At 41.4% G+C, this 24,839-nt stretch overlaps 1 protein-coding gene across 1 annotated transcript in view; it reads left to right on the forward strand.

The window, feature by feature from the left end:
• LOC122835245 (protein kinase C-binding protein NELL2-like) overlaps positions 1-24,839 on the forward strand; it is a 94,898-nt gene that overhangs the window by 25,597 nt on the left and 44,462 nt on the right. The window contains exons 10-13 of the mRNA XM_044124121.1: positions 4,533-4,624; positions 7,147-7,252; positions 8,123-8,251; positions 22,984-23,109. Of these exons, the coding sequence (XP_043980056.1) occupies positions 4,533-4,624; positions 7,147-7,252; positions 8,123-8,251; positions 22,984-23,109 (453 nt within the window). The remainder of the gene's footprint in view (positions 1-4,532; positions 4,625-7,146; positions 7,253-8,122; positions 8,252-22,983; positions 23,110-24,839) is intronic.

The following is a 24,839-nucleotide window of genomic DNA, read 5'->3' on the forward strand; positions in this document are numbered from 1 at the left end:
CACACACACTCCAGATCAGAGCGGAGCAACCTCCGCAAGCAGATTCAGAGAGCAAACATAACGCCTCCACCAGGGCTGCCTGACAATTGACCGGGGCTCCGCCGTGTTGCTAAGCTACATCCTAACACATCCCTCGAGGTGAGTCCGTCCTTTCGGCATATACGCGGACCAATCAATTATTCACAAGCTGGCTTCAAAACACAGATGGCCAGCAGTCACACAGACGTGAGCCAGTGAATATGGGATCGCTGCGTGCGATGAAAAGTACTTCCTATTTGTGGTGTGACACGCTGCCGCTCTGAGAGAAGTGAAGAGGAGCGAAGTGTTAAATGTTAAAGGCCCAAAATGAGGCGCACGCTTGGCAGCGTCTCCATAAATGTCCATTTTTTAACTTTTAGCGCTCATGCGTTCTGGCTGGGGGGCATAAATAATTCTGTTTCATCACATTGCTACAAAGAGGGTCGGGGGTTTTATTTTTTTATTTTTTCCAAAAGTCTTTGAGCTGAGCAATGAACTCTTATTAGCCTCTTCACGGCAGCAGTCTGCATCTCATATTCTCTCAATTCCACTCTCATTACAAATGGATTTCAGTGGATATTATCCTTTCACACCATGGAATAGTTTTTCCAAAAAAAAAAAAAAAAAAAATGTTTCTGAAAAATGGTAGAAAAAAAACCAGCCAGTGTCTGGATCAATGTAGAGCTTACATGTTGTTGATACAGTCTACTCACCTTACTCTGAGGTTTGTAATTACTTATAGTCTAATTCTTAGCCCTACATATAAGATCAGACATCATATAAAAATGTAATAATACAGGATGTATGGCTGCGTAGTATTTCTTTGCAGATTTGACTTCACACGTAGTGCCAGCCGACTTCCTTTCAGAGATCGATCCTCATTAACTCCCACGTTCTTCTGCTGTTGCTCTCCGGCTTCGTTTGCATGCGTGACATAAGACGAGGTTCAGCTCTGTCAGAAGAAGAAACCGTGAGTCTCAGGGAAGAATAGGCGATACTATCATAACATTTTTATCTCATTTCCCAACAGATGCAATCCGTCACACTTTAAAATGTTCAAACAGCAAAAATAAGATTTTTGGTAAACTAATTAAAGTTCTTCGTTAATTTTGCTAGATGCGTAATTCTCATCACAAGGTGTCCACATGTCTTTAAAGTCTTAAATTTGTGTGTTGGAAATTAAGGTCTTAAGATGTCTGAAATTCCTTAATGAAAATGCAAGCAGGCCTTAAATTTGTTAATAGTAGGTCTTAAATTCTGCTATAATGGGACTATTTGATGTAGTTTTTTAATGTTTGCTCGACTCGTCTGTCAGGCAAGCATTTGAGTTGCACGCAGACATCTTTGTTGCATTCTGTGTATTTTGTGCATTCAGTTGAGGTAGCCCTTTCTAGCTTCTAACATACCTTTGTCATAGCTAGCTAGCTTTTTGCCTCTGTCATGGGCAAGTATAAATGTGGCTGGACAACATACATTTTTTCCACTGGCTGATTGATGCTGGCAACCCATACAAGACTAGAAGCAAAACATAAACAAAAACTTTTACCCTGACCACTATGAGGCCTTAAGGCTGTAGAGGGCAACATGCAGTGTGAGAAGCATAAAGCTGAGTTCACAGTTATTGATATACCTGATTGTAATCCAGGAAGTTCCATTACCTGTATTTACACTTTTATGGTCTTAAACTTGATTCATGATGGCATTAAAAAGTTCTCTTTTTTGTTTTTCTTAAATTTGACTTGCTCAAACCTTTAGATACTCTGTATGCCAGTGGCAAGCTTAACTCTGCCCGTTTCAGGGTTTGTTAAATAAAAACCCTTGTAGTGCTGAGAAGAGGTATTTTCTCCTTGTCAGATTTGTTCTGTTTGCTTTTTTTATAACCCACCTAAACATTTGAAATCACCTTACAAATTTTAATATACCTAAAAAGTTAACCTGAGGAAAAAAAAAAAAGCAGTTTTCAGACGATGAGCTCATTTATTATGGTGAAACAGCAACCTGAAACTACCTGGCTGTCTGAAAAAGTGATTTTCCCCCTTTGTCTTGGAAAGCTGAGTTCCATCCTTGACTGACGCCAGATCTTTAGAAACAAGATATCGCGTAAACAGAACCTGTCTGATGACACGGATTGGGGTTGAAAGCAACAAATGTCTTGATGTAAAGAAATCTGTGAACAGATGAGAAACAAAGTCATTGACATCTGTCAGTGGGGAAAGGATTACAAAGCCATTTCTAAGTGATTGGAACAAAATTACCCACTTTGACAGCCATTACTCATTGCCAGTATTACTCCAAGACCACACAGACAACTACAAGAGGTCATATAAGAAAATCACTACAAAACACTAGAGGGTCGGTTTTGTGTTGATTATTCAAAAGCACAAAGGAGACGGGCAAAAATGTTATTCATGGAAGGATCCCAGGGTGAAACCCACTGTTGTTGCTGATCTCCAAGAAGTGTTGGAAAATAGGGATCTGAACATTTCGCCGTCTCTCATGGATACTTAAATTTAGATTTTTGTCAGAAAATCTGGGTAGTAGTTCTGAGCATACGCACGTTATAAAGCAGGACAATACATTTTAACGACTAGCATTTCAGCTGCTTTCATTTGTTTGAGCACAGTATTCAGGGCAGGTCATATAATGTAGACTTGCAGGGTGCTGCAACATCCAACACACTCTCTCTTTCAGAATAAACTCCCTTGTGAAATGTGAAAAAAAGAAAAAAAAGAAAACAGATTGCTGAATCCTTAGTTGATCAAGATTTAATGTAAATGGCGTGTGATTAGGATTTCCAGGTTCTGCACACAGAAATATTCTTTCAGGCATAAAGAAGAAAATACCGTTGCAGAATGTGTCTATTCCTTTGTGGATTTGACTTCACTCGTTGTTCTAGTGGACTTCATTTCAGAACTCGCTTATTACCAACTCCCACACACTTATGCTGCTGCTCTCCAGCTTCCTTTGCGAGAGCACTACAAGATCAGACTCGGGTCAGAAAGGAAGCCATTAGACCCGGCTTCTAAGCATCTTGCCTCAGCATCATTTCGAGCGGTTGACTTTAGGGGTTCACTGTAGACTTTAACCCTAAATCTGTCTGCAGCAAAGTTTTTCTGACACAAACACGTTGCTCTTAAATCCCAACACTCCTGAGCTCACTTATCTCAACGAGGCGCACGCAGCTAATGAGGCACGCTGCGGCTTTTGAGAGAACAGCGCCACACATTTCTCCTCAACAAAGACAAGATTCGTCCTCCAAATTAAAGCCTTATCTCATTTTACTCGGCCCAGCAGGGGAGAGAGTTGCACTTTGTTTGTCTTTCTCCTTTTTCGATTGCCTGCCAAGCACAGCGCTTGGGAACCCGTCCGCTTCCATCGTCCACCGCTCCGTGATGGTACCCGATCGGTGGTGTCAATCATCCCTGCCCCTCGCATCAACCGCAACCCGTCTGACCCCCCCCGGCGCGTCATCAAGCCGGGGCTCTTTCTACACACGTCGTTGTTTTGCGGCGCCCCCCGCCCTCATCGGCCTCCTTTGTTATTTAAAACAGATTCTCGTCAAGGCGGCGCCGGGAAGTGCTTTCTCTCTCAACACATTAACTATGTCATCACTGCTTCTGTCGCAACTCTTAATTGGGTTTAACATGCTTGATTCGGTCTGACTCTCATTTACCTGAGGCTTTAAAAAGCGTAAAGGAGCTTCTGATGATAAGAACAGAATGTGTGAGCCATGTTAAACAGCTCTGGCTTCAGTGTTGGAAAATTTGGGGAGAAATGCAAAACGTAAGAAAAAAATAAAGCCTATTTTTTTTCCTAGTTGCTATTTGGAGTTTAGGTCACCAAACCGTTATGTTAGGATTTTACCAAAAATCAGATGAGGGATTTAATCGTGTTAATCCCCAGGAACAAACACAATACTTTCTATCAAATAAAATGTTATTCAACCTCAGGTCTCAGTTTTAAATGCGGGAATTTTGTCCCATCTCAGCTAATTTAACACAAAACAAATTGAATTCAGATATTTCAGTCTTTTGGTGCATAGGCTGTATTAGTTCCAGTGGATGCGTTGGATGTGTTGGAGCATTACCTTAAGCTATTTACAGACAAGGCACACATCTTATTCTTTGAGCTGCTTATTTATCCATTTTGACTGTTCCCGTCCAGGTGTGGGGTTAGCAGGAAACTAGCTTAGCTATTTCTGTTGAACTCAGATTGTCTTAAAGTTTAGTTTTTTCAGAAGTGGTGGGGGGTTTGTTTGCTCTGGTCTATGTAGCAGTGAAAACATACTTGTGTAGAATAATTCAAGCTGTGCTTTACCTAAAAAAAAAACTTAGCTAATGTAACAAAATATTTTGTGCTAGCTCACATCTTCTTGTTGACATACCGTATGTAGGGAAAAAGGCAGATTGTTATCTTAACTATAACATCAAAAAATGTGAAGTTGGGCTCTTTAGTCTTTGTTTACTTGTATAGTGCGCCTTCTTCAGTTTGTGTGTGTGTGTTTCTCCCACCAGCTGTCTGCTTGTTCGGTGGAAGAGAGTTGGTGGAGGGAGATCAGAAGGCTGTGCGCGACTCTTCTGGCAGGTGCCTGCTGTTTGAATGCCGGGTAAGTCAAGTCAGCACATACACTCAGAAACACGCGCTTGCACCCGGTTTAGTGAAAAGAATTGAATCAGAATCCTCCCCTGAAAGAAAATTGGGCCATTACTCAGGTAGTAGCTATTACACTATTGATGTCTGTGTCACAGTGTACAGTATGCTGTCTGATTAAATGCTTATTCCATATCTAAAGTGGTCTAGCGTTACAAAATTCGGGCTTACCGAGCTGCTTTTTCTGCTTGAGCTAATTTTGCTGGCCTTCTTTTGTCCCAAACATCTTTTCTAAGCACTGCAGTGTGCTGCTTCACTTAACCGTGATCTTCTTTCTTTAGCTACAGACATCAGCATTCGCTCTAAAGTGAAGTGGAATCACTCTAAAGCCCTCACTGCGCAGAATCTTTACATTTGAACACACCACGAACATTTACTCAGCCGCATTTAGCTCCTAGAGACACAAAACAGAGAAAGAAGTCCGAACACTGGGTCACTTGTGTAGAACAAAACAAAAGAAAAGAAAAAGCAGAGTACAAATTTAAGATGACTGGTTTGGTTTTTTTATATAGAACACGTTTACACATTCCTCCGTTGCTGTTGGTAGTTTTATTATATCCTTCATTAATCTAGGTAAAAGTCTTAATAAATATTAAAATATTGATTTCAAGGGAGAACTAGTCCCTATTGCACCAAAATATGCTAAAAATCAAATACGATATTGACAATAGTTCCCACATTCTGATAAGATTTTGTCGTCTTAGTTTTGGCCATTTGAATAATTTGAATTTTAGTAACTTTTACCCTTTGGAAATATATTTACTTTTGTCTATGCATTTAGCAAAACGTTAAGTTGGGCTAAGCTGAAGCGAACATCCAAAGTCAACTGGAAAAAATTCTGTGAACCATTGATGTAAGCCAACATCATTGTTTCATTTGAATAAAATTTAAATTTGAAGTTCGATAATTTATCACAAAGGGTATTTGGGTCGAAAATAAAGAACAATTTTAGTTCTCCGTATTAGGAGCCCTCAGGATCTCCTTGGATACTGGCAGAATAGGAACCCAACATGATTGGTCCACTTTATTCAGACTGATAGGTAATGTGAAACCAACATACAGCAATTGCAGAAAACATCATTTCATTTGGTCTGTTTGCAAAAACAGTGCCAAATGAATCAAACAACAACTAAAAATCAAGTGTGTTAGAAAATAATCAGACCAAGGCAATTTAGCCCAACTGCACACATTCCTTGTGTGTGTGTGTGTGTTTTTTAATTGTCTGTCATAGATGTGTTGGAAGCTCCCCTACCTTTACCTCCAAATTCACATATCTACTGCAGCAGCGTTGTGCCTTGCAGTAGACAAGAGGCTCAGCTGAGCTCTGCTGCTCTGCGGTGCATCTGTCATCGACTGTAGCCATTTTTCAAAGCTAGTCCTCAGACACAATGTTGACTCAAATTGGTTCTATTAAGCAATTATTCAAAATGTTTAACTTTTGTCCGCCTGCTGCACCAGATGGGTGCATTGCTCACTTTTGGGAGTACTTCACTTGATGGCATTTCACCAGACAGGCTCAATCAATCACAGAAAAGTGATCTGAAGTTTTAATCACCCGTCTGCGCCATAACAAACCAACTGATTCCTGGGATCCGATGAGCCGCTGGAATGAGCCGTTCCAGACAGCTGTCTGGCTCACTCTCTCGTACCCCACCTGGCCCATCTGTAGTCCCCGCAAAAATGACTGGCAGCCCCCCGGCAGATCAAAGAAGTGGGGAAGGGGAGGGCTGTCAGTCAGCCCACCGCTGCAAACTTCTCCAGGCTCCCCCTGACAGCTGCTTGTCATGCCTCTGATCTTCTGTCTACCTGCTGGCTGAAAAAGATGGTGGAGGTTTTTAGGGTGGCTGGCGAGAAGTACTGCGAGCAAGGAAACTTTTTTGTTTTGTTTGTTTTCTTTTTTTTTTTGTTTGTTTGTCTAGGCTTTTTGAGGAAAAGTTTAGCAGAATTTCACACAGGACCACGATGAGCGGAGTTCATAAGACATCAGCTTTTACCAGGAGGCCATTTTAAGATGAAGCAATTTTATTTGTTTGATTGTTGTCATCCTAGCTGTCTCTGAATTTTTAATGAGTCCAAATTAGCATCAATGGAAGGCGCACAGATTAGATCATTAGGGAAGCTGGCTGCGGGCATGTGGGGAAAAGATAACCTCTAATCAGTTTCACACACCGACTACATGCAGACGTAATCCAAATGTTTGATTCACCATTCGTTTTCCTTTAATAAAGACACGCTATTTCTTTTTTCTCACCTCCAAAGGTAGATTTGGGGGAAGAAAAAAAAAAATTCTCTGAGAGGCCAATCCATAATTGGACTGTAATGAACGTAGGAGGAAGAGGGAGAGCGGAACATTGGAAAAGGAAACACAATAGATGAATAATTACCTACATAATTATCCTCAAGACCTGAGAAAATGAAGGAGGATAGCAGAGTTCACCCAAGACGTAGCTCATGGGAATTTTGATGTGCCCTTCACAGGAGCGAAGCATGCATCGAGTCGTCCCCACCGACCCCTGTCCTGAACTCAACTGCCCGGAGTCGGAGCAAATCACTTTGAGCAGCAGATGCTGCAAAGTCTGCAGAGGTATTGAAGATTTGTGATGCTGTAAATGTTTTAGCCAGCCCATTATTCTGCAACACTCATTGCACATTATAGAGTACGTCCAGGTGTTACAGATGTGTCTGTGATGCTAACCAGATAGACCAGGAGTTTTATTGTCAAGTGTCGTCTACATTTGTAGGCATGCCTGGGAAAGATGTCTGAAACACCTTAAAAAACCGGGTGAAATGAAATATGGTTTCACCACACACACACAAACACACTACACACATGTGGGCACACTTGACACACACAAGCCCACTTTTTCACTATTCTCTTTACTTCACTAGGAAACTGCGAGAAAGCAGGTGTTCATACATTTGACAGGAACCTTTTCTGTTCCCGTGGACAAACTCCACCCACACTGAGTGACACTCAGTAGAAGTGGAGGGAAACATAAATACTCTCTGCATGACTCATTTATCTTGATTTTAATCAGTGGGTCAATTTGACCCTATGTGTGTCTCAAGTTCAATTATAAAGATCACCCATTGGAAAAAAAAAGTGTAATCTAATTTTTTAAATTTTTTTACCAAAGATCAATTTCAAGGAAATTATTGGGTTTTTTTGTGTAGGGTTTTTTCAATGCACATAAAAAAAAATGTAAATTCCATTTTGTAATGCGTAAATGAGTAGGTTGTCGTCATTGATCCTTAATTTATGAGAAATAAATAAAACATAATTGCACAAATATTGATTGAAATTGTTAGTATTGGAGTTAATAATCAGATACAAAAATGCCTTTTGGTTTCCGACACTATTGCATGATTAAACATTCCTCAAAACTTTTCCTCCGCCCCCTTCCTCCTGTCTCCTCTGTGTGTTTCGACCTTTGTGGATGCGCGCCTGCTGCAGGTCATGACTTCTGCTCAGAGGGCCACGGCTGCATGGAACACTCCGACTGCGTGAACCTGGAGGCCGGAGACTGCTGCGTCTGTAAGGACGGCTTCCGCCCACTGCGCGATGATAACGCCTACTGTGAAGGTACGACGGGGCTCTGAATAACAACAGCCCGACTTTAAGCCAGAGTTAGTTTGCCCTACACAAGAGGGCATTCGGGCTTTCTGTCTTCTTGTTTGTGTTAATGTGCGTGAGTCGCATTCGAAAAGGTCGTATGAATTAAAAAAAAAAGAAAAGAGTGCCCTCTGGGGAAGAAGGTGGCATTGTGAAACTAATGTTATTTTTACACCCAGATTTACTGAGCAGTCCTGGCTCAAGATGACCCTGTGCATCATCCATGACAGCAGACAAATGTAACAGCGTGGGTGACATTGAAATAAGAAGGTGGAAAATTGAAGTGAGTTAGTGAGGAGGATGTGTGTATTGTGGCTTACAAAGTGTTCAAGACACTAAAACGTTTCCGTAATTCCTGATATTACAGCCAAAAGCTTAGCTGCGTTTTATTTGGAAGTAGTGCATAATTGCGAGGTGGAAGGAAAACGATTCAAGCTGTTGTAATGTAACGGGTTTGGCGTCTTTACCATTTTACACATTCCAAGTAACACAAATATGAATTTGTGAAGCTTATTTTTCATCTTGCAGAGATCGCATCATTGCCAGCATAAGCAGTAGTGCATGTGTACTGCATTTGTTTGCTGGTTCTATAAAGGACGTACATAAGAAGCAGTTTTGAAGATGAAGTACTTGAAGAATGTAGAAAACTTCAAGTACTTACACGGCCAACGATACAAAGCTACGGAAAGCGTGGAAAAGAGGCGAAGAAGCGTGTGCAAGTAGCTTAGGGTGGGTGGAGAGATGTGTCAAGTGTGATGTGTGAGAAAAGGGGATCAGCAAGAATGAAAGGAAAGGTGTGCAAGACAGTAGTGAGACCATGATGCAGTGCAGTTCAGAGGCAGTACCAAGGAGGAAGCAGAGCTGAAGGTCGCAGAGGTCAAGATGTTGAAGTTCTCCTGGAGTGTGACGAGGATGGATAGGATGAGGAAAGGGTACGTCAGAGGGACAGCTCCCGGTAGATGTTTTGGAGATGAAGTCAGAGAGGCCAGAGTGAGATGACTTGGAGACGTTCAGGAAAGAAACAGTAGATGGATTTCGGCTACAAATGCGCATAGAACTTTTTTTTAAAATCTAAAATCGACAAAACACAGTTTGAAAATTGTGCTGTTTCCATTAAATAAGAAACACAATTAAAATCAAATGTGAAGAAGTCTGCTGACCTGAGTTTTTAATCAGTCATCGGAGGAGACAGCAGCGCCTCGATCAGGCATTTTATAACAACAAGCTCCTTATACTTGGGAGCGGCTACTTGAGCAACTTTTTGGGAAAATCGAAGTTAGCGATTCTACACGGAAACCAGTGCCTACGAATAAGCGCATTGCTGCTGTACACAAACTGACGTGATGCGGAAAAAAGAGAAAGAGTTTCCATTGCGGTTGTGCAAAATACACAAATTTCAATATGGCTGAAAAAAGACCACATCCGTGCGCAAAATCCTTTTTAGACCAGTTTTTTGTCATTCCAATTTGCGCAGTCCTATGGTCAATAAAAACACAGCTACTAACTATATCAGCAGAAGAATGAAGAGGTCGAAACCACCAGGCAGGAGTTCCAGAAAGGAGATTTATGGATTTATGGATGCGGTGAAAGAGGACCTGAAGTTAGTTGGTGTGACAGTATGGAAGGCCTGGACTAGATGATTTGCTGTGACGACTCCTGAACAGAAAAGCCAAAAGAGGAGAAGAAGAAGAAGAAGAAGAAGGTAGGAATATGCAGCCTTGTATTGTAAAAATTAGACTGTTCTCTGATTGCCTTTTTAAATTACCCAGCTGAAAATAATAACAACAAAAAAAAGCACCTCCTCCACCCTTCAATGAACAAGTCACTTGCTGTTGACGGCGGGTTCAAATTCGCGTGCATGAAACCGAATTCCTCCTCTGTCGTCTTTGCTGAGTCTAACCCGCTACATCATTAAAGATAATAACTTTATCGCCACTGTAGAACATGTGCTAGCTGCTATCCTTGTGCGTCTCGAGCATTAATGAGCGAACGAGGCTTGTTCAAAGTAACTCTCATTCTTCCTCTCCTGACCCTGAGAGCTGCCCTGTCGATACACAGCCTGCTTGATCTTCTCTTTTCGTGGTGTGCGCTGTTATGGAGCATCTGCTAGCGGGCGAACGTCTCTGCCCATTTTGTTAGCAGCAGTTCAGACACTCCCTGTCGGATCTGCTCTGTCAGCTCTATCAAGATGAGGCTCGTGCATTAATCAAGCCGTAGAGGGATTTTGCTGCTATCATGCGGATGCTAAACCTCAGATGCAGTGGTTCTGAGGTTCGGCTAATCACATTATTTTACTGATAGGACTGTTTTCCCAGGTGGTTCGCTTTAGGGAATCTGCTTTGGCACAAAACTATCTGATGTAGATGTACGGGAAGAAAACCTGAAGGCGTTGGAGTTTTAATCTGACAGAAAATGAACGCATAATTAATCGGAACAGTTCGTAGCCATGGTCGCACTGAAAACATCGTTTACTCTGAGTCAAGATAATTAACATTACCATTAGGTACGTATTCCTTTGAGATAAATTTGGTATGTTAATCACAAGAGCTAGTCAATACATCATTCTTTATAAGTCATTCAGGTGTTCAGATAAAGACAAATATATTTGTTTTACATGTTCATTAGTCAGCTGGATGTTGTTGACGTCTACGGGTCTGAAATTGTTTCAAAGCCAACAAGCCATGGCGGGCAAAGCTCAGTAAGTCTAACAAAAGACTTACTGAGTCACCGATGCCTCATTCAGGAGGGGAAAGAAGAACCCAGAAAAACGTCTAAATCAACGTAGATCTCACTCATCTGTCACAATAAGCAAATCATGCAGATAGAAATTATTCACTCATTTGATCAATTGATTTATTATCTCTTTTATTAAATTTTTTCTCTTTTGTGGATATTTAAAATATAGTTCACTTCCAGTGTTAAATGTTCATTGTAAGTTAAAGTTTACTGATCTTTGACATAAATAGGTTCTAATGATTTTCATTCAGTCAGGACGTTACGCTGACACTAGAGACACATGCGTTGCAGGTAGATTGTAGTAAAGAATTGATTAATGCCTGGTTTTAAAATTAGTTAACTGGACTTGTAGCCATTATTTTGTGCCCATTGTTGGACATCACACGGCAGGATCAAACCCGATCGAACCGAGGATTTCTGTCGGCTCTCAGGTTTTGACAATTGGCTCTAAGATGGTGTAGTGTGAACTGGGCATTACACTAAGGAAATAAGGAAGGGAGGTTCAGTGGAGAGCAGCGGAGTTGAGCCTTTTTTCATTCAGTATCATCAACAGAAACAGAAAAGGGCTGCAAGAGACGATAAAGCCAATAATTAAAATGAGGTTGATAGTCTTAATTTATTGTGCGATTAATTGATTCATCGTTTAACATGACAGGCCTAATTGTGATGCTAATATGATGGTTTTTAGCTGAATGAGGTTTTAGAGTGAGCTAATCAAAACGATGCTGTTTACAACCGTTTTTAAGATGGTTGTAGTTTGTAGAAGGAGCTCAGCAGATGTGCAGTTCCACCAGGTGTTTGCTAATTGTTGCTACCGCTAGTCTGGAGGAGCTCGGCTGCAGCTCCAATGAGCCGCTTTGGGGAAAGAGGCAGCACATTGTATGAGCAGGTTTTAAGGCATCCCTGAATGGATTCCTCAAGCATGCATGAATGTATCAAAGAGACACTCCAGCGATGTTTTTGATAACGGAATAACATTATAGCATGATATAAAGCTCCAAAAAGTTGATTTTTCACCCCAAATAGGTGAATTCATCTGTTGTACTTATTCAGGGTAAATTTGTCCAATATCAATATTTGTTCAATTATCTATTAATATGTATACGTGTGAAAATAGAAAAATCTGTAAGCAGGCAAATAACTTTTAACAGCATCGTATTTGTTTGAAAATACACCTGATTCAGTGTTTCTGTGTTTGTCTGCTTCTTCTTCATCTATGTGCTGGAGGTTTCTTTCTGCTAAAGGGAACTTGCTCTTCTTCTCTTGTTGCCAAAGGCTTGTTACAGATGAAAGCGAGTAGTAAAGTGAAGACTCAGTAATGTTTTCCTTTCTTTCATACAATCACCTGATTCTGCCTGATTTGAGTTATATTGGAATGAATTGGGTTGAATCAAAAGGATTTTGAGTGAACTGGGTTCGGTGCTGTGTAAATAAACTTAGCTTGAGAACGTTGTATCAGAAAAGGCCGTCTCATTTGCTACATGTCCGGTAGATCTCTCCAAATCCACTGGAAGCCCTCAGGAAATGTGCATGTTTTCTTTTTCTTTTCATTCCCGCCTCTCCTTGAACATTTTTCCGAGGTTCCTTGTTGTTGAAACAAGGACGGAGGAGCCCCTCTCATTACCTGTGGGAAAGTAAGTACGAGCAAGTAGACCTGTGCCTCCGACATCAACACTTCAGATCCGGACTATTCATCTCAAGAGCGGCCTGGCTGCCTCTATAAAATTGGATTGCAGTGTTTGTGGTGAGCTTTTGCATCAGAGACTTCACAGAGAATCCTGAAATTGACTCAATTTGCTGATGGAGTTCTTTCAAAAGCAATTGATTTTTTTTTTTTGTCTCTCTCTGTAACTCACTTGCTCAATGATTGCGTGTGTGTGTGTGTGTGTCCTGTGAGGAGAATAAAAGATGTCTCGTCAACATCATTGAGAATCCTGCAGGTGGAAGAGCAAAATGCTTCTTCTGCTGTAATTGATAAACTGTTTTGTGGCTGCAAGAGATACACAAAAAGATGAGTAATATGGCCTATGCTTTCAATGCTGGAGTTGCAGCCATGGCGATGTCTGTGAGATGAGCCGGAGAGGCAATTATCGGTGTCGCACGGTGCAGTGCAGAGATAATACGGAGCAGTAAGACAAAGAAGGCACCCGGATGATCGTGTTTTATGTACACTCGCAAACAACACCGTCAGACGGGAACACAATCATCACAGAAAGCCGAGACAGATACTACCTCTTTAAAACCTTCCTGGGTCAGAGATGTGCTCAAAATAGCTGATGAGATCACTTCTGTGTAAATTTTTCATAGACACAGCAGTAGGGAACACTCAGGGGGATTCTGGCCCTGCCTTTGTGTAGCTCTGTGTGCGTGTGTGCGTGAGTGTGAGTGTGTGTGTGCGCGTACTGCAAAAAAGATCCCGGTTTTTCCGCTCCATACCATTTCATTTTAAGGATGCAGTTAGACCGAAAGGCCTATTCTGCTCCGCGCTTCTGCGAGCGTTTGGGACGGAATTAGGCAGGGAAGCGAGCAGCAGAGAAGTGACAGACTGTGTGATTGTTTGTAAATTGAACCATCAGCGTGGTTCAACGTGTTGAGATAATACCATTATTCATCTCCGCATTGTTGAGGGCCGCGAGCGGAGACGTCTCCCATTGTTGTTTTGGTTTCGAAATGCCCCACTTTAGAGCGTCCCTGTCAGAAATGCTCATAAGTGCCCGCTTGTTTTTACTGCGCTCATGCAGGAAATATGAAATAATAAAAAGCGATGCTCTGCAAAATGGATAGAGATGAATTATTTTGATGCACAGCATGTTTAGGGCGGGCTATTTTTCGAGGCAAACAGTCATGATATTGGATGTAAGCAGCATAATGTGCCACACATTGAAATTGAATTCGCAAAAATGCATGTATGCATTGTAAAATGTCTGATTTTGTAAGGCACAACAAAGCTAGTTTATCAGAGGGGGGGGGGAAAAAGTCAGAAACTTATGTAAACTGGTTGCAAAACTGCGCTCATCCTGACTGCGATGAAGAACGTTTTGGTACAATTAAATTTTTCTTAAGTTTGCATCTATCTTCCACTATACTGAGTCTGATTAACCTGATTACAGTTGAGCTGTCCTAGTGGAGAAAGGTGATCTACCACTAATCTTCTACTTTCTCTTATCATAACTCTATGCTCTGTCTGTGTAGCCTCAAACATAAAAATACTTTTTTCAAATTATATGAGGATGTAGAGAGTTCAAGTAATTAGGCATTCCGATGGGAAAGGTCATAAATACACCCCCTACGCCCCCAACCCAGATGTCTAGTTCAATAGCAATAACAACTGCGAGGCAGGGAGTCTATGTTATCACCTGAAAGCCTTGACTTCTTTGTGCACAGTGTGCGGGTCTGTTTGTGTGTGTGCACAGACAAGTCTGACTGCTGCTGTTTTCTTTTAAATGTCACAAGGTGGCAGCAGGTTAATTGGCAGCGTCTGAAGCGCTCAGTTCCCCCTGCAAACCTCAATCACTGCCGGGATGAATCTGGAGCCGCTGGGCTTCCCACCTGCTGGAGGCCCGACTGGTTGTGTTTTCACCTCTGTGACCCAACGGAAATGTCACCCAACAAAAACACTCTTTCCTTCCTTCGTCGGCATGGTGTCGTCTGCCGTAAATAACCAGCGTCCCACAAATACCACAAGGCTGCTTCTGTTTGTACGCTGGATCATTTGTTTATGCGTTAGGCCTCTGGCTCAGCTTTATTTAGTTTAAATATAAACACCTGGATCCCATGTGTAGACCTCTACTCTGTTCTTTATTTGAGAACTTGGGGTTAGCTTTGGAAATAAACTTTTACCACAGCGGGACCAAACCTTTCAGATGCACCCGTCTGTTTCTCTCTGAGTCATACTGATTGTTGGTTTTGTTTGAGATCCGACCTGCCAGTTGAGAGGGGAAAAGATGAGAGAGAAACAAGGCTGGCCCAAAGGTTTCACAGCCGCTAGCATAATCCATCAACTTTGGTTTCAGAGATCTGACAAGAGGAAAGTGAAAGACGCCTAACTTTTGGTCGTAGGAGTGTTGTGTTGCACTGCTCTTTTTGAACCTGTTTGGATTTCCAGGCCTATGACAAACACCAAGTGCAGAAGTTTTAGGTCTGAAAATCACTATTGTAAAAATAAATGTAAAGGAAACATTAAGCCACAGTCTGCAAAGGTTGATCGGTCCTATGTTACTCAGTCTGGGCCGGCTTCTTCTCCTGAGCGTTGTTCTGTCTGTGTCGCCTCAAATGTAGCATAGCTTTCCAACAGGTGAGGCTTCTGAGAGAGGAGCCGTCACAGAGGGACGATCAGCCAATCAGAAATGTAATTTGTTCTAACTGTGGAGCTAAAATGGCTAGCAAGGAAATTTTTACTTTACATAACCTGGCCTGCCGATTCACAGTATTCATATCATTGGTGGTTTTTATTTAAACAAAATGGTTAAGGGAAACAGGGTAGAAGTTCACAAATTCTGCTTTGAAAAGTGAGGCATTTATTTTGAGAAAAATGCTTCATTTTCATGCTTCATAAAAACCAGCTTGCCTCCTGAGGGCAGAAGGACGAAGAGTATTAACTCAAAGGTCACAATCGAAAGATTAGTTCTACTTATGATAAGTAAATTTACGAATATATATATATATATTTTTTTTACTCAGCCATAAGTTCTGGCTATGTAATGGTATTTCAATCTAGTCAGGAACATATATTGAGGAATGCATTATCTTAGTGTATTACGAAGGACATTTGACGTTTCCTGAATGCTTCGCCTGTATGTTAACCACAGCAGGTGACAACAAACATCCCATTAAAAGGACAAACAAGCACAGAAGCCCATAACTAACATACAATCAAACACAGCGACGGATGAGAGAAAGCAAACATGTCGTTACACATGCAGCCCCCCCTCAGCGAGATGCCGTCATCAGCCTTCCTAAGAGCTCTGATTGTTGTTTGTGCTCGTCCTCTCCGATTGTTCAGGCCTCCAGCCAGCAGGCTGCGTCAGACAATGACAAGTGATGGATGATGATGCTCCATCGATTGAAACATTTCCCAGATTAATGAGAGGCCTGATGGAAAGCAAAAGCCCGTTCGCGCCTGCTGCTCGTAAACAAGGCAGTCAGGATCCTTTGGATCCTCACACTCCCTCCTCCCCCGGCCGCCTTTTTTTGAGTCGGGTCTAAATTGAAGCCTGCTAAGTGGAGGCTTGATGCGATGTTATGTATCGGCACACGCTTTAAAAAAAGCGGTGGATGTTTGCGATGAAATATTCAGGGGTGTTTTTAAATTGATTGGCATGTGGACAGAGTGTCTTTAAACACTCCGACAAGGACGATAATAGCTCTTTGTTGCAATTTAACCAACAAACGCAACCCCGTTCTCACGTCAACGGTCCCATATTTAATGCTCCTTGTTCTGTATCAGGTGGTGGTCATTTAATTGTTCTCAAAAGTCCCGGTGTTTTACTTTGTTATCTAGAAACTTGCACACTCTGCTCTTGTTTCTGTTTAATGGGATTCCCTTTGTCACAATTGGCTGCTGCTCAGTTCCAACAAACACGATGTTAAGCATCTGTGCACAGTTGCCAAGTTGAAGACATGTCTATTTAAATCTTTAGTGCTGGAATTGTCTGACGTTTAAGTATGGAAAAGGAATAGAATATATTTGGATATCCAGGCTTTGTTCCGCATCCGATTTTCTAAGTTTCCCCTCCATCCGTCCCAGATTCCTGTTGGCTCGTGTTTTGGCGATTGTTCAGAAAAAGACACTATGAGCTACTTTATTTCTTTTACACAGACACCTGTTTGAGTGTTTTTTGAAGGAAAAAAAAAAAAAAAACAGCAGTCAAACACCGTGACCTATAAGATTAAAACAGCTCCACCTCGGGGTCATTTAATTTTCCGTCCAGCACTTTAGTGTTTTTTTTTTTTAAACCCAGCTTAAAAGACACATCCTCCAGTAAAACTTGCAATATTGCACTCTGCAAACCTTTGTGAATTTACACATGCAGAAGGTCAGTCTGACAACTCCGCTTTATACTCTCATAGCTAGTATAAAAAAAAAGTAACATTTTTTTAAGCAGTGGTTTTGGGGATTTACTGCAAGCACTGAAATCAATGGCTCCGCTTGACATCACGCTGTGATTGAAATAAGAAGGGCAAAAAAGATGCCTTGTCTCTCTCTCTAAAGCCAATGAAACTTTTTCAATATATCTGCATATCCCAAAATGGCAGCTACAGTTCTATGTGCGATCTAATTACACCCCGACTAAACAAAAAGAAGCAAAGTTTGGCAATCCTCTGGCACCTTTCAGACACCCAAAGGGAAAGAAGACCAACAGTGGAGATAAATAGTTTGGCCAGTCGGGGCAGCTTTTTGTCTCTCTGCTCTTTTCTCTGACTCCTAAATCTTTGGACATAAGGGAGAATTATTGGAATATTTGGACAAGCTCTGTCCCTCCAGCATTTAGGGGAAAACAATCTGCTTGAGTTAGTGAGCGGGTAAAGGAAGGGATTTACCAGACGAAAAAAGGAAGAAAAAAAAACAGATAAGGAAGGAAAGAGAGAGCGAGAGGGAGGCTGGTGGTAGTGGAAATGGCACAGATTTCGGTGCCATTGTGGGACGTCCAAAGGCAACGGAAGTGTTATCTCCTCACTCCCAGACCTCGGTGTTACTGCAGGCATGGAGAGTGAGGACGGCTGCTACAGAACGCGCATGCCGTGCATGCAAAGAGGGATAAGCTACAAGCTCCTATTTATACAGTTGCAGGATCGCTTGAATGAGCAATAGTGGGGATAATAAAATGTCAACACAGGAACTGTTAGGATGATAGCAGCCGAGCATTAAATGCATGAGCGCCCGGCCGCCGCTCCAGGCATTTAGATCAGTCATCGAGATCTTCATCGGTTTTCAGTTTTGCCTTAAATTCCCACGTGTTTTTATTATGTCAGTGAAGTCAAGAAAGAACCTTTTATGATCTTGATTACTGATGTTTTAGATTTTTTTTTTAAATTTCCACATTTAAGCATAAAGCAAGTAGTTAAATGTTATTTGACTACTTGAAAATGCTCCTGTTGGCATAGCAAGGTACGGTGATGTACAATAGCTCGCGAACATTTCCGAACCGATTGAATTTTTCCAATAGCCTGGCTCTGTACATGTCAAACGTTTTGGAGATTTAAGCATTTAAGTCGCTCTCATAATGATAGTAAGACCAGTTTTCATCATAAGTCGTGTCTTTCCATCTCACTTTCTCAGCCAGATTGTTTCGGTGAAATACCGAGTACTTTGTGGGCCAGAAAACTAACGCAACTTTAATACCCAATCTCGCATTGTGGTGGCAGTAACATGCTTTGGAAGGTTTTTGTTGTTTTTTTGTTTTTTTCAGCAGAAAAAGAGAAGCTGATGATGGTTGACAGACAGACGGATGGAGGAAACTCTGTAAAGGCTAGAAAATCTTGAGAGAGAGAGAGATTCAACTTTTTTCCTTCCATTTCGCAACTACTTGCATTTACTTTTCTCTTTTGTGTAAAGAGATTATGTCTTTCATTGTCTTTTTGTAGGTATTTTTTTTCTACCTGGCTGCAAAGCAAATTTCCCTACAGGGAGAATAACAAAGTGACACCGATACTGAATAATTCAAAATTCGTGGTTGTAAACTTGACAAATCTGAAAACGTTCAAGGGGAATAAGTAATTTCGCGAGGCACTGTATAATGCAAAGCAATTCCTCCTACTCGGATATGACCGTGATTGATTCACTTGTTATTCAGGAAGGTACTGAGGTGAAAAAACAGAAAGAACACAGCCATTATCCCGCCATCCATCGTTGTGTGGCAACAGGGCGACCCGCTAGCGCTCCGTTTAGGGATAAAAGCCGCCGCTGACTCGGCCAACCCTCTTTGCTTGGCACATCACGTGTGTCCGTGTGACAGGCCAATCAAGAAAATGGAGTGCGTTAATAGAGATGGAGATGGTTGCTCTCCCCGATGCGCTGGTGGCGCGCACCCTCATCATCTCACCTCCTAATAAACTGTTTTAATAGACGCAAGTCCTGTCAGCAGGGGCTGGATGGATGGGTGGGCTTAATGGCCTCTAAATCAATGTCGAACAATCTATGACTAAACAGCTCCGTACGGTCTTTCCTTACGGATACTTGTGTGAAGAGCCTGCCCTGTTTTCTATTCACACCAACAATCTAAAGCCGCTTCTTCTTTCTTTTTTGCAATAAATCTTCTTAATAACCCACTCACTTACAGTTTGTTTGTAGTGAACGCGGAGCCTCTTAACATCCCGTCCCCACAGCGAAACAATGTGCTAGCAGCGTTCTGCTATGCTATGCAAATCCTGAGAAGCTGTTTGGCCAAAGCATACCACTGGGAAGCTTTTTGACCAAGCAGTTCTCCTTAAAATCTCCTTCTGAAGAATACCTCCGTAAAGGGCCTGAAGTTGTTTTCCTGGCTTTTCTCTTTGTGAATCCCCTCTCTGAGCCACTCACTCAGCCAAGCAGGTTGTCATTAGTCAATGCAAAATGCCCTGAACACAGTGAAACACTGAGTAACTAAAACTCAAATCAGCTGGTTCTGGAGATGATAAAGTGGTCCCTGAAGGCGCTATTATTTTGTTTTGTTTTTAATATTCAAATTTGTTTAATTCTGCAATATTTGACCTAAATCTGTCCTGATGCTGCCCTGTTTGGGTTGAATGTTGGCTACAGTGTTGCAGCTTGTTTGACGTTTGCATCACAGCCACATGTTCGGGTATTAAACCGTCCCACTCAGACACTCCTCTGTGGCATGTCAGGAGTGACAGTTGTGACCATTAATCGACGGCGCTTCAGCTTTGCACATGTGTGGATGTGGAGTGGAATGGGTTTCCTCTGCTCTGACTGCCGGTGGTTTTCCTACAGGAAGTGGGAGGGGCTTGCTGAGGAGGGCTTGTTGCAGAGCGATCTGCGCTTCAAGTATCGTCACTAAAGACCTCGGTAAAACAGAAAACATTCACTGGATTTGTCGGTTATTGCTTTTAAGAAAAAAGTTTTAAGAATGGCCTGAAAGCTACTTAAATGTACTGAAAAAGTTGCTAAGTTGGCAGCAGTGCTTTCCTTTGTCCTGACCACAGCCCTGCATTCGGCCATCCCCCCTGTCTCTCTTGGCTCCGCCCACTTTGCTGTAGTTTTTAAATGACTGTCTCACAGCGGGGTTATGCTTTCAAAGCGGGGTTAGATACACTTTAGGATCTCTGATACAGGATTTCCCGACCTAAAGATATTCTCCTATTTACCATCCCAAACATTTTTAAGTTGTTTTTAGACACGTTTTCAGAACAACCAATCCACACAGTGAAACACGGCAGTGGCAGAATCATTCTGAGGGGACAGATTTTGACAAAGCAGTTCAATGTCTCAACTGAAGGATGCCTGTAGGGAAAGCCAGAACTCTGATTTGCTTTTTCATACTTTTTTTTCCTCTCAGTTATTTACACTCAGGCACATACTTTTCAACCTCTCCACACTGACTCTGTCCATCACAACCTCAGTCTTTCTTTCTCTCCCCTTTCCGTCTCCCCCCGCGTGTTTTTGCTTCATGGCGAGTCATTCGCTCACCACCTCTTGCTCTCCTTCAGATTTACTTTTTAATCTCTCAACGTCCCTGTTGTATTTTATTTTATTTCTTTTTCAAATCTAGTGACAGTTTTAATTAACCCCCCCCCATTCATGAAGTGAAGGACACATGTACCTCAATGGTTCGCACGGCAATTGTCCGCCTGCGTCACTTATCAATGAGACTGCTGAATAGCTGGAGGCAGCGCGTATTGATGGCGCCGTGAAAGAGGACATGAATGCCACCGTCGTTGGCAGGTGTCGGGCTCTTAGCTCGCGGGGCGGTGGGTGGTTCTCTACCCAAGGACATGGAAGCAGAGTGAATGCCAATGCAAATCAATTGAAATTCAGTTTCAAGAGCTCTTCACGAAAGCATCTGGCACCGAACGTACTCAGGGGTGAACGTCCTCTTGTGCTCTCAGAGACACTGAATACAGGGAATGAATAATAAATTGCTAACGTCAAGGATGGCGGCGCTCGTCTCGCAGAAAAGTCCCTACGTTTAACCCGTGCCATGAATCGGGGCGAGGCCTCAGAGCGTATTAATGCGGTGCTGGGTTTTAGTCAGCCTGACCTGTATTTACATGGGATTGCATTTGATTGCATCACATTATCAAGATTATTTTATATGCCCTGGCAGCGTTATGAGGTTTTTTTTTTTTTGTTGGTTTTTTTTTCTGCCTGTGTGAAGATTTGGCTTGCGGTTTAGGAACCGAGAATAGCTGTTGCTAAGGAAACATGGATTCCAAATATGAAGTCCTGATCGGGAAGAAGTAAATAAAGGACATCTAATAAAAGATATTGTTCAATCTGCTCTAATCAAGTTTTAATAACTACGCTGCAGAGAAGGGTTTACGTAAGTCTGTTATATAAACAACGCTGAGGTTACATGTGAGATCATTTTTGTTTTGTAGAGCGAAGACAAAGCAATACCAACGAATTCCTGTTCTGGACACTTGGATTTGCACTGAATAACCGATTAAAAGAGAGAAGAGATTAATTCAAGGCCGCACAATTTTTGAGACGTACACAGCTGGGTAACAGGAGAATCCTGATGAGAGGTTACTTGAAAGGAATCTGTGCAGATCAGCAGGAATTCATTTATTTTTTTTTTAAAGCTTGAAAGGAGACAAGATGCTGAAAGTTGGAGCAAAACAGGCGTGCGGGACAGGTTGGAGTCTTTTTGGTAAATAAAAGAAGGAGAATGCATGTGACTTTTTAAACAGTTTTTGCTAAATGAGAACATGACTTCTACACATTTCCAAAAAAATGTCCCATTAATCAACATCTCAACACCTGAATTGCCTACTAACCTGCTCATGAGAATGTAAGTCTCGGTTCTCATTCATGGTGTAAAAGCGCCATGAGTGATCTGTGTAACTAGATTAGAGCTTTATAAATCTGCTTCGTAAACATCTCCCTTTATTTTCAATTGACATTTATAGAGTTGCCGGATTCAGCGATTCCAAAATGCACAATTACACTTTTTACTATTTCTAACTGCAACAGTAGAATAATATAGAAGTTCATCCTAAAGTGTTTTTGAGATGAGAATATGACACTGGATCAATAAAAAAAAAATAAAAAAAATCATAAACAGAAGTCTAGCCTTAAATGAAAGTATGTTTATTATCTGCTAAGAGGTCGATCTTTTCAAAAGAGACTTTTAATCTGACAAAAGAGTCTCTTCAGGATGTATATTCTAATTTGTTAAAAATGTCTGTGAGGAAGGTACCGCTCATCATCGGAGGACATTTCCGGATTTGTCTGAACCACATTTCAAAGTTTAGTTTTGCCGCTCCCTGGTGTCTACTTACAGCACAAGAGTCAAACATGTTAAAAGCTGGATGATGATGTGCCTATTGGGCCAGGAGAGGAGCTGCTGTTGGATGTCAAAGGCTTCTCTCGCAGCACATTGACGATGGAATAGTGTAACTTTAAGTGCTCAGCGCCCACCTCACAGCCCATCTACATGTCAGCCTCTGTCTTCCTCTCATGAAGACTAGTGGTCTTTTGTCATTGGTTCTGCAGGAGGCTTTGGGACCCCCAGGTGGCTGGAAACATCTCCTTCTAGCAATGCTCAAAAATAGATCATGTGTAACAGATGTCGTGACAGTAAGGCTGCTTTAACTATATGTCCTTGATGCATTGCTGACAACTGTGGCATTTACAGCAAAACCACGTTTGACAACATGGAAAATCACAGTTTGTCCAGTTTAATCATTGCAGCATTGATTATTATTTTTTTTTAAATCAGACTTAGGATGCAGCACAGTTTACGTCTATACTAATCATAACTCTCTCTCTCTCACTCTCTCTCTCTCTCTTTCTTGTAATTCTTTAGATATTGATGAGTGTGCTGAAGGGAAACATTACTGCAGAGAGAACACCATGTGCGTTAACACCCCTGGTTCCTTCATGTGCATCTGCCACACGGGCTACATCAGGATCGACGACTACTCCTGCACAGGTGAGCGCCTCCTCTGGCCTTCTGACAAACTGCATTCAGGATGAGTTGGCTCTATTTGTCGACTTTAACATTGTAAAACAGATGCACCAACCAATCATCCTGATAAATAGGAGAGAATAAAAGCAACCTATTTGTGCCACAAAGGGAAAATTCAGGTGCAACAGCAGCACAAAGTATAAAGTTTTGTACAAAAAAGTTTTTGAAGTATTGAAAACAACCTGTGAAAATAAGATTAATAACAATGATAGTAGTGAAATAATAATATACTGTACATGACTATAAAAGAATAGACTGTGCATTTATTGCAAATAAAAATATCAACATCCAAGGGACGTGTAGCTGAGTCAGATCAATTATTCACATAAACCCAAATATATTTATTTTTATTCATTAAAATATTCAAAAATAAGGACTCAACAGTTTTCAACAAAAATCCGAGCAATGTTTGGGACATACTTTTTTTAAATGCATGAATACGACGCCCTACCATTCAAATTTACTAACTGTGCAGTTTTTAGTCCTGTCCTTGTGATTATAAGTATGAGGGGAAAAAAATTGGTCAAAATCGGCAGCAGTAGATCAGAACTCAAAGAAAAGCAAAGATCGATATTTACCTTTAAAGACCTGCTTGGTGCATTTCTATATTCGAGTTAAAGCTATCAGATTATACACTTAAAAATATCTTTATTATCGTTATAGAAGGGAAGATCTTTTTTCACACAGCATGGATCACTTTTGTATTGATGTCCTTTTTCAAAGAGAACAACATGAGAGAGTAAGAGAACAAGTAGAGACTGTTACATAGAAATCATTTTTACGGCAGGCTGACATCTACCGTATGATGCAACGTGTGCTAAAACAATGTCGCCTTCTTTTAACGCTGGACATTTTTTTTCCCTTTAGCGTTGTTCTCATGTGTCCAACGTCAAGTTTTTGTTAAAGACTAGACTGATTCTGTTGCCTTGATCAAAAATCCTCTGTCAAGTCCAGGCCACTTTGAACATGACAGACCATCCTCACTTTAAGCCTGGGTCGGTGCATTTTTGTGGACAACGAGTGGAAACGGCAAAACCAGTTTGTTTTTGATCAAACATGAAACCAGAGGCTAGTTCAACAACTTTGTTGATAATTGACACCTATTGTTTTTTTGTCTGGTTAAGTTGTAGATGAGCCTCGCTGTTGAAATGCCTTGTTGGATGTTATGTTATGTCAGCTACGCTTTTAACAAAACCAAAGCCTGACCATGTTTAAAAGGTTAAATATTTGGGAAAATTCCTTCAACTGATGCAGGAGAAAAGGGGGGAAAATATCCTACAATAAATGATGGCAGGTTTTCTGTCTGTTGAACCATTTCTGTATTGATTTGTCCATAATGTTCTTTTCGTGTTGTAAGACACATTTTTGATATCATATGATTTAAATGTTTTCATGATGTCATGCACTCTAACAACATTAGATCCTTTGGAAGAGAAACAGCATCATTGACGTCCCAGCATACTTAAGAGAAGGCATGGAGTGCTTTATGATTGTCACTTCAAATCCACCTCAGGTCTTTCCTGCCAAAAAGCTTAACCTTAACTTCATCTGACCAAAGCACATTAGTGAAAGTCTGAATTGAGTTTGGCAAAGCCCCCACACCTTTATCTTTGTAGGGTGGACAACTGATGACTGTCCGACATTGCTCCTAAACAACCACTTGCATGCAGATAGCATCGTTTGGTTGTTATGGA

This window comes from Gambusia affinis, linkage group LG08, assembly GCF_019740435.1.
Source record: "Gambusia affinis linkage group LG08, SWU_Gaff_1.0, whole genome shotgun sequence".
Classification (NCBI taxonomy): Eukaryota; Metazoa; Chordata; class Actinopteri; order Cyprinodontiformes; family Poeciliidae; genus Gambusia; species Gambusia affinis.